Genomic DNA, 13,983 nt, shown 5'->3' with positions numbered 1-13,983 from the left:
AGGTCATCAGACCAGAGGCTGGCGGTTCCCAGGACCAGAGGAGGGCTCCCAGGCAGTGCCACCTGTGGGGATGCTAAGGGACATCACCATGACCAGCTCTGCCCGGCTCCAAGAGGAATGGCCTCCTGTCTCAGACACGCTGGGCTGGGCTTATTTCCTCTTCTCTCTGAAAGAGGCTCTGTTCATACTCTCGGTTACATGAAGAAACAGCATGGGCCTCCCTTCTGTGCTGCTTGCTGAGCTGGTTCTCTTTGTGGGTGATAGGAGAGAAAACAGCCCCTCCTGTTAATGGAGGAGCAGAGGGGTTTGTACAGAAGATGCCCTCCTGCACCTCAGTTCCTGCTTGCTGAGGTCTGGGTGCCAAGCTCCGAGCTGGTGATGTAGTTACCAAGGCTGACATTGCTTCAGGGGTCCAACTCCAGGAGCCCCTGCCAGTCTGGTGAAGACTCCCAGGTGATGGAGGTGGAGGTGGGGGTGTGGTGGGGGGTGGGCAGGACGTTTCCGCCAAATCGGAAGGGAGTCGCCTCTCCGTTCTAGACAGTCGGGTGAACTGTGGACGGAAGACTGGTCTCCTGCCAGCTCTTGAGCCGTGAGAACGTTTTCTGGTCTGAGCAGAGAAGAAGCACTTTCCGGGCAAGAAGGCTGGTGCTACAGGCCGAGGATGGACAGTACACACACCGGAAGTCATCTCATCTGGGAGTAATTCTGCCAGGGCAGCAGGAAGCCGGGAAGGCAGGGACTCCGGGGAAGAAAGCTCAGCCCCAGGGCTGCTGGCGGCTCCCAGAGCGGCCCAGCCTCTGACCTACTTCTTCAGAAGCCCTGCATCAGCGCGGATTCCTGGAGCCGGAGCCAGGCTTGGACGGGGGCCGAAGTGGGAGCAGGGCTCCCTCTCGTGGCCTGTGAGCCTTCGGTCACGGAGAAGGGAGGCAGGCCAGGAGGCTGGGTTGACTGCAGCCCCTTCCCATGAACTCGCTTCCTCTGCTGTTGTCCGTGTTCCCTCGTTTTGAGTGTTTTTTTCTTTTTTTCATTTAAAAATACGGTTTATTTGGAATGCTGCTGCTGTTGCTGCTGCTAAGTCACTTCAGTCGTGTCCGACTCTGTGCGACCCCATAGACGGCAGCCCACCAGGCTGCTCTGTCCCTGGGATTCTCCAGGCAAGAATACTGAAGTGGGTTGCCATTTCCCCCTCCATTATTTGGAATAACTTTCTTTAATAATTCTACATTTTTATTCTGGGGAATGCACAGGTATAGACGACACTGTCTGCACCATTTATTGAAAAGGTTTAGTCTTTGTAGTAATTTTTGTATTAATTAGTTTTTTGTATTAGTTTTTGTATTAATTAATTCTTTGTTTTAATAATTCTACATTTTTATTCTGGGGGATGCACAGGTATAAACAACATGGTCTTTACCATTTATTGAAAAAGTGTAGTCTTTGTATTTTTGTATTAATTATTTTTTGTATTTTTGTATTAATTAGTTTTTTGTATTCATTTTTGTATTAAGTAATTTTTTGTATTAATTAGTCTTTGTATTAATTCAAAAAGATAAGCAGCTTCTTTCCTGTAAAGAATTCTTACCGCACTTGAACTCAGACTCTGGAGCATTCAGCAGAGAGGAGTCTGGGATGGCCAGCCAGAATCAGTCAGTCGGTTTTCTTTCTTCTCAATCGGATATGTGAGATAGGAACTCTAGTTCTAAATATTAGGAAAGGAAAGAGGGAATATGACAGTCTGCTGCAAACCTCAGGAGCAGGCAGGACGCACTGAGTGGAGTGTGCCATCCCATCCACCTCTGTTCTTTCTCTCCCTCTGCAGGACGACTTCCTCCTGATCCATTATGATAAAGGGCCCTGCAGGAACAAGCTGGGCCACTCCAGGGCGTCTGTCATCTGGCATCGGACACAGGTAGGAGGCGGCGCACCTGGGGTTTTGATCTCGGGGACAGAGACACAGAGAGAGAGAGAGAAACAGGACCTGTGTGTGTCATTTCCAGAAGACTTGCCAGCTGATCAAAGATCTCCCATATAGAAAAACAGCTAGTAAATGCGGTAGCTGCCAGAGTTTTTCCTGGACTGAGATTATGCTTTTGATAGGCCTGCCTAACATGAATGGTGGTGGTGGTGGTTTAGTCGCTAAGTCATGTCCAACTCTTGCAACCCCATGGACTATAGCCTGCCAGGCTCCTCTGTTCATAGGATTCTCCAGGCAGGAATACCGGAGTGGGTTGCTATTTCCTTCTCTAAGGGATCTTCCGGATTGAGGAATCGAACCCAGGTCTCCTGCATTGCAGGTAGATTCTTTACCTAACATGAATACGCCCCACGTTTTAACACACGGTGGTTCTTCAACATCAGACATCCGATTGCTTGTGCCTACTCCTGGCCTTGGTCATGACCTACTGCGCATGGTCCGTCCTTGCTGGCTCTTATTGAAGAGCTTCCCATAGAGGCCCCCGGGTGAGTGCGTTAGCCATAGGGAGGGATGAGAGGGAAGGGATGGAAAGGTCCCCGCACGGTGATGTCTAGGCAGCTGGTCGGTGGGGTTATTCATACTTTCAGCAGATGTTTACTTCCTCCTGTGTGCCTGGAGCTGTTCTAAGAGTTGGAAACACGCTGGTGAAGGAGATCAATGGAGCTTTCCCTTATGGCTGCACATCTCCTGTAGGGACAGTGAGCCAGGAGCAGTATAGGGTGTGAATTGAGCTGTAGGGGAGGGGTGATTGGGAGGGGTCTTTAGATGGTGCGGCCCGGACGGCTTCTTGGAGGTGGTGCCTATGGCCAAGGACTGAGTGATGGGGAGCTGGTGGTGGGAGTAGGTGGGACAGGGGAGAGGGGACTGTTCAGCCAGAGGAGGGACAGTTCATACAGGGGGACAGTCTAGGCAGAGGGGATAGCGTTGGGCCGAAGGGCACAAGTGTGGCATGGAGGTCCATGCGGACAGAGCAGGAGGAGGTAGCAGTGGTCAGAGATGATCAGGGTGGACCCCATGGGCATTGCAGGCCATGGTATGATGTTCAGGTGTGCTGTGGGCGTGGAGGGAAGCCCCTGAGGGGACCGGCAGGCAGGCGTCAGTGCAGGCCAGCTCCTGGGGTAGGGAAGAGCCTCAGTGGGCTCCAGCCTTGTTCTCAGCACGTCTCAGCACAGCCCCGAGGCAGGCCATCTAGGAGTCGCAGGAACCGAGTCTCAGGGGTTTCCTAGGAACAGAGACAGGCTGCCTGTAACTGTGCTTCTCCCGTGATCTCCACTGCAGACCCCCTGGCAGGGCCAACGGGTCTCTGGCCGGCCAATGGTAGACAGTCCGGCTTTGCAGCTGTCCTCTCCGCCTAGTAGCGAGGCCGGTGCTACAGACAGTGTGTCAAAAAGGCCCGTGGCTGCATTCCAGGAAATCGCTTTTAAAAAGCAGCAGGTGGCATTGACTGGGGTGCAAGTTGGGCAGTTCTGAGTGCACTAAAACCCATAAATTTGGCATTAAGTGGCTGAGTTGTAAGGTATGTAAGTTATAGCTCCATAAAGTTGTAAGAACAAAAAAAAGCACAATGGACTGTGAACTCCATCCAGCCCGAGGGCCAGTCTGTTGACCTCTATGTGAGAGCGGATTTGAGCTGCATTTTATTTTGCCTTCCGGGCCAGCACGGCCAGCTCCAGGGCTCCCCCGCCCCCTCTACACTGGAATAAGACACCAAACACAGAAACAGACTCTCGCGCAGTTCTAAAGGCCAGGAGGCTGAAGTCGAGGTGTGGGCAGGGCCTCTCTCCCTTGGAACCTGCAGGAGGGTCCCCCTGCCTCTTCCAGCTCCAGGTGGCGCCCTGCGATCCTGGCTCCTTGGTTCACAGGTGTGTCCCTCCGGCACTTCACCTTGTCTCTGTGTCCAGACGTCCCTCTTAGTGAAGACACCGGTTGTAATGGTTTAGGGTCCCTCCTGGGAATGTCATCTTAACCTGATTCCTTCTGTAAAGAACTGAAGAGCCTCTTGATGAAAGTGAAAGAGGGGCGTGAAAAAGCTGGCTTCAAACTCAACTGTCAAAAAACTAAGATCATGGCATCCAATCCCCTCCCTTCATGGCAAATAGATGGGGAGAAAGTGGAAACAGTGATAGATTTTATTTTCTTGGGCTCCAAAATCACTTTAGAGACTGTTGGACAGAAAGGAGATCCAGCCAGTCAATCCTAAAGGAAATCAACCCTGAATATTCATTGGAAGGACTGATGCTGAAGTCCCAATACTTTGGCCACCTGATGTGAAGAGCTGACTCATTTTAAAAGACCCTGATGCTGGGAAAGATTGAAGGCAGGAGGAGAAGGAGACGACAGAGGATGAGATGGTTGGATGGCATCACTGACTCTAAAGACATGAGTTTGAACAAGCTCCAGGAGTTGGTGATGGACAGGAAAGCCTGCTGTGCTGCAGTTCATGGGGTCGCAAAGAGTCAGACTGAACAACAACAACAGCAATCTCTGTAAAGACCCTGTTTCTGAACAAGGAGCTGTTTTCTCTCCTTCCCGTGTCTCCACGTGGCTGGAGTCACAGCGAGCTTCCCAGGAGCGCCTGAGTGCCGGTGGAAACTGTCACCCTGTCCGATAACAAGGCTAGGCTGTGTGGTCACACCTCAGCCCTCATGCCTTTTAATTCTCAGGAGTGAGTCTTGTGTTTCTGGGGTCGTGAGCGGAGGTGGTAACAGGTACTTGGATAACAGGCCCTGAAGAAATGCAGAAACCCGGACAGGGCTTCCCGGCCTCCATCATTGTTGAGGAAGAAGCCTGTGGACACCTCCCACCAGCTCCTCTTGGCCTCATCAGTCAGCACCTTCTAGGGACAAATGCTCACTGCCAGCTCTGAGCAACCCCTGGAGCCACGGGGACGAGGGATGCGCCCCTGATCTCAGGCCCCTCTCAGGGCTGGTGAAATTGAGCAGAGGCACCTTCAGTGTAAAGCAGGCAGGCTGCTGGCCCTCTGAACTCATCCATCCCCTGCCTTGAAGCACACACACGTGCAGCCAGTGTTCTGAGAATTGTTATCAGTTGGCCATGGGGTGGGGGCAGTGGGCAGGCTACATTGTAGTTTTGGTCTCTTCTGCGGTGTCAACTCTCCTGGGATAGCCGTTTCAAGCTGCCAAGGTGATGATGCCATTGCATGCAGAGCTGGGAAGAGACGTGGGAGCCACCCCCTGTATCCCCAGACACAGCCTCTCTGACCTGACCTCCGAGCATTCAGGCTATGATGCGGCCGACATTCACGCCATGTTCAGTGCCCAGTTTCAATGAACATAATGTGTTCTGATTGTTCTACCATCGCTTTGACTTGGCTTACTGCTACCAAGCCCTGGAGTTGTGTTGAAGAACTCTCTCTAGGGGAGAGGACTCAGATCCTCCTGGACTCCACTGGCCCGGTTCATCCCATATGCCCATACTGGACATTTGTGAAGGCAGAGACCCTGGGCTGTGCTTGGGGGCTGGTGATGGTCACACAGACCAGGCTCTGCCCTCATGAGTGGGTGCCTTGAGAAACAGTCTGAGTGGTTAACCGCTCCTTTAAATCAGGGTTTGTCTGGGGTGAAGGGTCCTTGTTTCACGTGATTCCCTCTTTATCCTCTGTCCCCACAGTATATCATTTCTGTCTGACATGTTTATAAGATGCTCACTAAGTGGTGATTTTTGTTGTGAGATATTTGCTTCCTGTCTCATTCTTTTCTGACTTCTTTCTGACTATACCTCTTTCCTCCTTTTAATAATGGAAGTGGATCCTGGCTGCTCGCTGCTCAAAAGCCGATAAAGAGGCCAGGTTGGTTGGAAAGAAAGTTTGCTTTATTTTGGAAGCTGGCAATAGGGTGGGGTGGGAGGGCGAAGGGTGAACACCTGTCCAAAAGCTGACTTTCCCCCCACCCTCGGCAATCAGGGGACAAGAGCTTTTATAGACAGAAGGAGGGGGCAAAAACAGCACAGTCAGCTCGGTCTGTCACCTTCACATTGGTCATCGGTGGTCTGACCAGCGTCATCATGATTGTCCTAAGTACAGTTAATCTTTAGTTCCAGGGTTGGTTTGTTCCCATCTCCTTGAGGACAGTTGTCAGAACTGTGGCAGCTCATGTCGTGACTGCAGTCCAGTCATCATGTAATTAACTCCTCCACCAGGTGGGGGGTTCAGTATCTACAGGACAGCTCACAGGACTTGGCTCGGAATGTTATCTCTAGCCCTTGAGGAGGAACTGAAGGTCCTTGACTTTGCTTAATGACTTAAACTGTTGTTATTTGGTCTCCTTTGATTGTTTCCCTTTGTTTCTGTGTATTCTCACTTCTCTGATCAAACTTGTTCTTTGGCTAAAGTATTTCTGCAGACAAAAGGCAGACAAAGGACATAGGGCGGGGGCGAGGACCTTTAGGGTCCTGCTTTGTTTCACTATCACAATTGGAAACGAACGGGTAACCTAGCTGGTTCGACAGCACTCCAAGAAAGAGACAGGGTAGACTGAGTGAAAGCGAAGGCATCTTATTGACCAAGGATGTGAGCATCTGGTCAAGGGTTTTGGTCTGTTTTTAATTCAAGAGTCCTTGGCTCCCTGGAGAATGAGAGTGTGTTCCTAGTGGCTGAGGTGGTTCAAGGTGCCCTGCAGATCAGCAATGCCTTCCTGTGGGTTTTACGTATTCTGAAATAGCCGTGTGTGTGATTTTATGAGTGTGATCTGAATTCAGACCTCACAATTGCACTACTGACGTTAAGTTCAGACAAATGGACATAGCCAGCTCGTCAGAAAGCATGGACTCTTAGCATAAGCACAGTCTAATTTATAAACACCGTGTGATGTGTGTGTGTGTGTGCACGTGTGTGTGTGCAGCTGTGTGCATGCGCCTGTGATAGTTTTCAGGTAAAATCAGAAGTCAAGGGACACTTTCGTTCACCCCGCTGTGATGCTGTAGCATATTATCATATTTCAGAGCTGATACTAACCCTCAGAGATGTTTTACTTCATTTGTTTATCATTGAGAAAGCTGCTTCCTAGGTGGCGCTAGTAGTAAAGAACCTGCCTGCCAAGGCAGGAGACATAAGAGACACAGGTTCGATTCTTGGGTCGGGAAGATCCCCCAGAGGAGGAAATGGCAGCCCACTCCAGTATTCTTGCCTGGAGAATCTCCACGGACAGCGGAGCCTCGCAGGCTTCAGTCCATGGGGTCGCAAAGAGTCCGACATGACTGAAGTGACTTAGCACGAAGCCCAGAGATGTGAACACAGAGTCAGAATTAGAACCACAAGCCCCTGGGTTTACGTACTTACCACTCTGAACACTAGGTGGCAGATGAACTCCACCTTCAGTTCAGATTCCTGCTGTAGCAGCTGATGGAGGGAGCCAGGTAAGGGGTAGCCTCCCAGCTTCTTTGTCCAGCTTCCCTCCCTGATTTGAATGACAGCATACGTACACTTGAGGCTTATTTCCTTTGCTATGTACTCAACTCTCGGGGTCAACGTATGTTTTAAACCAAATCAAAATTTCTAACAGTACATGTTGGACTTTAAACTCCAGGAATAACACAAGTCTTATTGTTTAGTCACTGTTGTCTGACTCTTGGCTACCCCATGGACTGCCACACGCCAGGCTCCCCTGTCCTTCACCATCTACTGGAGTTTGTTCAAACTCACGTCCACTGGGTCAGTGACGCCGCACCATATCTGGTCCCTCCCTAATGCACCTGTGTATGCCTTTCTGCTCTCCCACATGGAGTGCCTTATCCCAGTCATTCCTGTTACCACCCGTCTCCTCGTAAGCCTTATAATCTCAGCCGTTTCCTGTTGCACATTCTCCTGCCCATGGCTCATGTACGTGTCCGGCTGCGGGTCTCCTTTACACCCAGAACCTGATAGCAGTTTTTGTAAACTATATTATTATCAGCTGTAATCATGCTGTCTTTCCCCCAGACTGGGTGGTAGCTGAGAACCGAGGTCTTATGTGCCTCTGTGTTCGCAGCACCTAATACAGTGCTGGGCTCAGAGGATGCTTGATGGCTAACTGAATCTATAATTGAATGGATGTTTGGTTACTTTGATGAAAGGAGGGAAAGGGAAAGGAAGAAGAAAAGGGGGAAAGAGAGGGAGAATGAAAGGAAGGAAGTGAAGGGAAATAACTATGGGCAGATGGATGGATGGGTGAGTGGATGATGAGTGGGTGAATGAATGGGTTGATGGATGAATGGATGGATGATACAGGTTGTAGATAGATGGATAGATGGATGGACAAGTGGAAGGAGAGATGATGGATGTATGGAAAGATGGATGGATGTTGTGCGTATAATGCATGGATGGATGAGTGGATGCATGGATGGATGGCTGGATAGATGGTGGATATACGTGGGTGGATAATGGATAGATGGGTGGGTGTAGGTGAATGTATACATGGATGGATGATGGATGGATGGATGGATAGATGAATGGATATAGGTGGATATAGGTGGATGGATGGATATAGGTGGGTGGATGGATGGCTGGGTAGGTGGATGATGGCTGAATGGGTGGTTGTGTGGCTCGTACTTACACTGTGGAACCTATGGACCAGCCCCCTTACCCTCTGCTCCTGTTTCCTTCTTGCAGGTCGTGGGCATCTTTGCTGGATTTGGGCTCCTGCTCCTGGTGGCCTCCCCTTTCCTGCTCCTGGCCACTCCGTTTGTACTTTGCTGCAAGTGCAAGTGCAGTAAAGGTGACGACGACCCTCTGCCCACCTAGAGAATGGTGCGATGCTGGAGCAGGACCCCCGCCTGCGGGAAGCGTGGTTCCCCCACCCCACCCCGCTGTCCCCCTCTCACTAAACATCTCTCTTGCCTTATGTGCCCCATTGAGCTTCACAGTGTCACGCCAGGACGCCGTGATTCCAGGGACTGATGTCAGGTCGTCGGTCGAGGCCCCAGGTGTGGTCACCCCCGGCATGGGGGAGGCAAGGCTGGCGTGGGTGGGGCGCGTCGCACAGGGTGGGTCTCTGCAGACTCACCGAGGGAGGTGCTGTGCGGAGCGCCCCCCACCCCGGCGACGTTCTCCCTGTCCCGCTGGACCGGGACCCTCCGATGTTGCCCAGGGGACTTTGTCATGCAGAGTGCAGTCTGTCTCCTCCCTGGCTTCGAGCTGGCGCCTCCTCGTGGCTGAGAGAAGTCCTTTAAGGATCGCGTTCCACTTCAGACAGAATCCGAGTGTTCTGACTTGAGAAAAGCACTCTGTTTATGACAACTCTTTTTATTACTAATGGCATTTAGTAAAATCCTTTTTAGAAGGCGTTTCCCCACACCGCCCCCCCACCCCCAACCGAGTAGTGAAAAATCAACACGGTGCATCAAAACCATTGTATGCCTTCTCTTGAGATGTGCGATTTTAAGAAGTTATGGTTAAATGGCCTTTCTGGCTCGGCCACTTTGCAGGAGATTTAGGAAGCCTTGTGTGCTCTTTGTGTCTTTTCTTGACACTTGTGGAGACTTTTGGGATTGCTGTACGCTGTATACTGTTATCAGCGTGTTTCCCGTGTCTTTAAACAGTTGCATTTCTTTAAACATACCGATGCATTTAAAGGAACATCTCCCCCCTAGGTTTGCCTTTTGTTTTCCTCTCTCTGGTGATTCAACTCGACTCACAGGGCTCCTCTCTGTTCACCCAAGGATCAGCAAATATTTTTTCATGTCTTCAGAAACCAAATGTTTTACTTGGTAATAGTTTTGTCGAGAATCCCTGTGGTTTGGCTGCAGCGTCAGTCCCCTCAAGCAGATGAAACCAATCAAATAGTGACCCTGAAGTCCGGGGGAAGGGCTTCCTGGCAGGGGGCTGGGGCACAAGCTTCTGGATGTTCAGTTTTTGAAATGACTGAGTTATTCTGGAGAAATCATCTCTCTTACACAGTTCCAAGTCTCGCTGCTTACCCTACTGCCCCTGCTGAAAAAAATCTTCCGCTTCACTGAGTTGTTTTGATTGAGGGGGTATTACCACTCGATCTTTTACAGCTGTGTGTGACCGTGACCAGGGCAGGCGGATGCCCGGATCAGTAACACATACCGGGCTCCATAAGTTAACTCTGGGCAATGTGTGCTTTACAGACAGTGGACTTTACTGTGGCTTTTAAAGAGCACGCTGATTTCATCCAGCTTAGGACTTCTAAACACAGTAGGCGATCGTTGTGGATTTATCATGGTGGAACTTTTTAAAACTTATTAAGCATTCCACGAAAGAGTAAAATGAAAATGAAGTCTTTTATCTCTGCTGTTTGCCTATGTCAGGCACATTTGTACAGCGTGGTGGTGTTTTGTATCCTTGACTTCTGCGTTTGTGTATCCATCTCAGGTCCTCGATTACCTTCTGGTAGAGAAATGACTTTTATTTGTTAACATTTAATCAGCTTAGGAGAAACAGGATCACTCTTTTGCTCTAGGATTCATTTTCTTTTTGAAACTGAAGCCATTTTAAGGAGCCAGTCTGTGTCAAAATTATGTGCAGAACAGCCTCCAATATAACTACAGTTTGAAAACTCACTAACGATAAGAACATGCCCGGGGCCATCTGCCTGGATGAAGCCGGGGCACTGAGTCTCTGTAGCTGGAGGTGCTGCCATCAGGGTCAGGCCTGGGGGTGGGGAATGGCTTTTCTGGAGAGAGCGACAGCGCCCTGGGCCTGAAGATGAGCTTGGTGGCCCAGGCTTGAGAGCTCACTGCAATTTGTGAATGCTCTTTAAAGTCCTCATGGAAGACAGCAGGCTCGCGGCCTGTGTCCAGTGGTCCACGGGGCAGAGCTCCCCATCCCAGGTCAGCCTGTCTGTACTTGCTGCTGCCTGTCACCTCCAGGGGTCCAGGCAGTAGTGCCCCTTCCTTCAAGGTGGGGACCAGAGCTGTTGGAAACGCCGCCTTCCCTGGGCCAGAGCTCAGGCCCTTTCCTTCCTAGCAGGCTGGGCCGCCTGTTCTCCTGGGGGAGTCCACGGGTAGACCGTGCACACCCAGAGCCCCTGCCAGCCCTGTGCCTTTAGCCCTGATAGTTCAACGCACATGGTGCGACCCAGGTAGGACACACCGGGATTCTGGGGTCACCCAGGGTCTGAGTCACATCTGCTTGCTCTGAGTTTTTACATCAAGCCTGCCTGAGAGTGGTCGGTGTGATCAGGAAAAGCAAAAATAAAGCTGTCTGTTTGCTAGAAAGACACCGGCAGGGTCTCGCTGAGATCCTTTCGGAGACATGCAGCATCACCATCCGACTCCTCTCCTTTCAGCGAGGAACGCCATCCCTGTTGTTCGTGGGGACGCAGGATGGACTGGGCCTGATGTCAGGTGTGCACAGGACGTGGGATGATGGCCCGTGTTGTGGGTTCTGACCTTGCCGTCACTCCCAGGAAAGCCTGGGTGTTTGACACTGTGGATGTGGCTGTAATTGAAGATGACCTTTGACAGGTGGTGTTCACACTGACCCTGTGGAAGCACACGTCTGTTGATTCATTTAGAGGCCTTTAATTCTGGAGGGGGTGGGGAGGGGAAGGAGAACACAGAGATGGACCGTGGCTGAGTGCCCCTGGCCAGGTGGGGGTGACGGAGGGTGTGGTAATATGAGTCCTTTGGGAACGGATGACGCAGTGAGGTTTCACTGGCCATGCCTGGGCTCTGAGCCTGGCTCCGCCCTGCGTCCTGTAGCCTGGCCAGCCCAGCTTTACCATCGTCACCGAGGACCAGCGCCTTCAGGGGCATCGTTGTAGATGATCACTCAGCAGAGACCGACCCAGGACCTGAGCATAAAGAGAACATTTTAAGGCCCGAATGCTGGCCCATCAGTGTTTCCTCCACCCCCGGGGGGAGCTAAGGAACCACGTCTGCTCCCTCTGGCATCTTTTTAAAGGGGAACAGATTCTCTTTACAGCATACTGTAAAAAAAAACCAGTTTAAGAACCAGACCAATTCCTGATTAGCACATAGGACCCGGGGAAAGGGGCTTATCAGATATGCAGAAATTACTCCAAGATGATTTTATCTTTCTCACCTGTTTTCCAAAAGTTACAAGTTATTTTGCAAATTAGAAGAGAGTATTTTCCCTTGGTTGTCTTTAAAAATGAGAGTACTGGAAAGAACCAGGGTGGGTTTTTTTTTTTTTGGTCTATTTCTCAGATTCTCATTGATTAATAAATACCTGTCTATGTATATATAAATCACAGTGAAATCATCAAGGGAAAACATTTGCATGTATAAAGCTTCCTGAAGGTCTCTCAAAAATACCAAAGCTTGTTTATTCCTTATCATTAACCCAAGCCCTTATGAAAGGAAACAAAATGAAGAGTTGTGACTGGTGTTATCAAAAAATGCCAGCTGGAAAGAAGGGGGTGCATGAAAGCAGAATGACTGCTGCGTCCCGACCCAGAGAGCCTGCTGTTTGGGGGCACCAAGCCCATGCTCACCCCTCCTTAGTTTGCACAATTCTGTCTTCCGAGATTCCAGCAGCCTTCAGGGAGGGGTAGGTACCCAACCTTTCCCTCATCTCGTGCTCATTTTACCGTGGGTGTATTCTACTCTTGTGTAAGAACATGCATGAATGAGTCATGCACATGTATACATTATGCATTTGACAAGTGGTGGTAAAAACAAACAAAAAAAAAACCAAAACAAGTTTGGTTCGTGTTTCTGAAATGTCAGTACATTTCGTGCCACTCACACTGTGATGTATAAAAGAGCTGTTCGAATGCCTTTTAATGTCGTGTTTTGTACTTTGGAATCGTATAGACAAGTTTGATTTGTAATTTCAATACATATTTTAAGTGTATTGTGTCTTATGTAGTTTGTCCCCCACCCCTTTCGAAGGGATTTCTTTTTAAAGATATTTTGGCTGGAATACAGGTTACTTTTGTAAATCCTGTCTGGCTCCATCTTTCTTACACTCTTAGTTGACTGCTGGCTTGAAGATTGAAAATATTGTGAGGATTGGAGGTGGACGGGAGAGGGTCCTTATGCCACTGGGAACACAGCTTTTAAAAAAATTGAGTTATAATTAACATGCAGTAGGATAATGTTATGGGTGTACTTCATTGTGGTTCAGTGTTTTTATACATTATGAAATGATCACCAACAGTAAGACCAGCAATCATTTGTGACATGGTAGCTGTGACTGTATAAAGGTGTTTCAGTCTTACTGACTATATTCTCCATGTTACATTACATCCCAGAACTTGTCTCACAGCTGCAAGTGTGTGCCTCTTCATCTCCTTCTCATGTTTTATCTATCCCCCAGCCCCCTCCCTCTGACAACCAAGATTGTTGTCTGTAACTATGTCTATTTCTGCTTTGTTTTCTTTGCTCATTGCTTTTGTTTCGTAGATTCCACGAGAAGTGAAATCACACAGTCTTTGGGTCTCAATGTCCATGACTCATTTCACTTAGCGTGATACCCTTGAGGCACATCTGTATATGCTGAGGTTTTCTCTCTTGGGAAGTTCTCAACTCTCTCGAAGCCAAAATCATGTTGGGTGCTGGGTAAGTGGGCCCCACACTTGTGCCTTCTCCAGGAAAATGACATCAGAAAGCACCTCAGCCTCCTTTCTCTGCCTCCATCCATGGAAACAAGTACTTAAAAAACTACCGAAGTTTATGGGAGCGTCATAAGAATCAGTGATCATCCTGTCATTGCTAGAAAAAAAGAGGAAACGTGGATGCTGAGTTTAATAGGCGAAAAAATTAGTAACTCTTGAGTATTCCACCTTGATTTTCATTTGCTTCATCTAAATTTCCTGGAAGAATATATATACTTCACTTATTAACATAAAATGAAAGGCTAGGAAAAGGCGGTTAGTTACCTGTCCTGTGGCTACAGTTTAAAACCCATCCTCAGCTTCCCTGGTGGCTCAGTGATAAAGAATCCGCCACCAATGCAGGAGATGCAGGTTCGATTCCTGGTCCGGGAGGATCCACATGCCGTGGAGCATCTAAGACACAACTGCTGAGCCTGAACTCTGAGCCGAGGAGACACAACGAATGAACCCAGGCGCCCTGGAGCCCAT

At 49.6% G+C, this 13,983-nt stretch overlaps 1 protein-coding gene across 5 annotated transcripts in view; it reads left to right on the top strand.

Moving 5' to 3' along the window:
* Positions 1–12,843, top strand: part of RNF144A (ring finger protein 144A) — a 128,781-nt gene extending 115,938 nt beyond the window's left edge. For all 5 annotated transcript variants that reach the window (XM_027556152.1, XM_027556149.1, XM_027556151.1 and 2 more), the window contains 2 exons: positions 1,820–1,909; positions 8,580–12,843. In XM_027556152.1, the coding sequence (XP_027411953.1) occupies positions 1,820–1,909; positions 8,580–8,711 (222 nt within the window). In that variant the 3' untranslated portion in view covers positions 8,712–12,843. The remainder of the gene's footprint in view (positions 1–1,819; positions 1,910–8,579) is intronic.
* The last annotated feature ends 1,140 nt before the right edge of the window (positions 12,844–13,983 follow it).

Source organism: Bos indicus x Bos taurus, chromosome 11, assembly GCF_003369695.1.
Source record: "Bos indicus x Bos taurus breed Angus x Brahman F1 hybrid chromosome 11, Bos_hybrid_MaternalHap_v2.0, whole genome shotgun sequence".
Classification (NCBI taxonomy): domain Eukaryota; kingdom Metazoa; phylum Chordata; class Mammalia; order Artiodactyla; family Bovidae; genus Bos; species Bos indicus x Bos taurus.
This window is presented reverse-complemented; position numbering and strand designations above follow the sequence as displayed.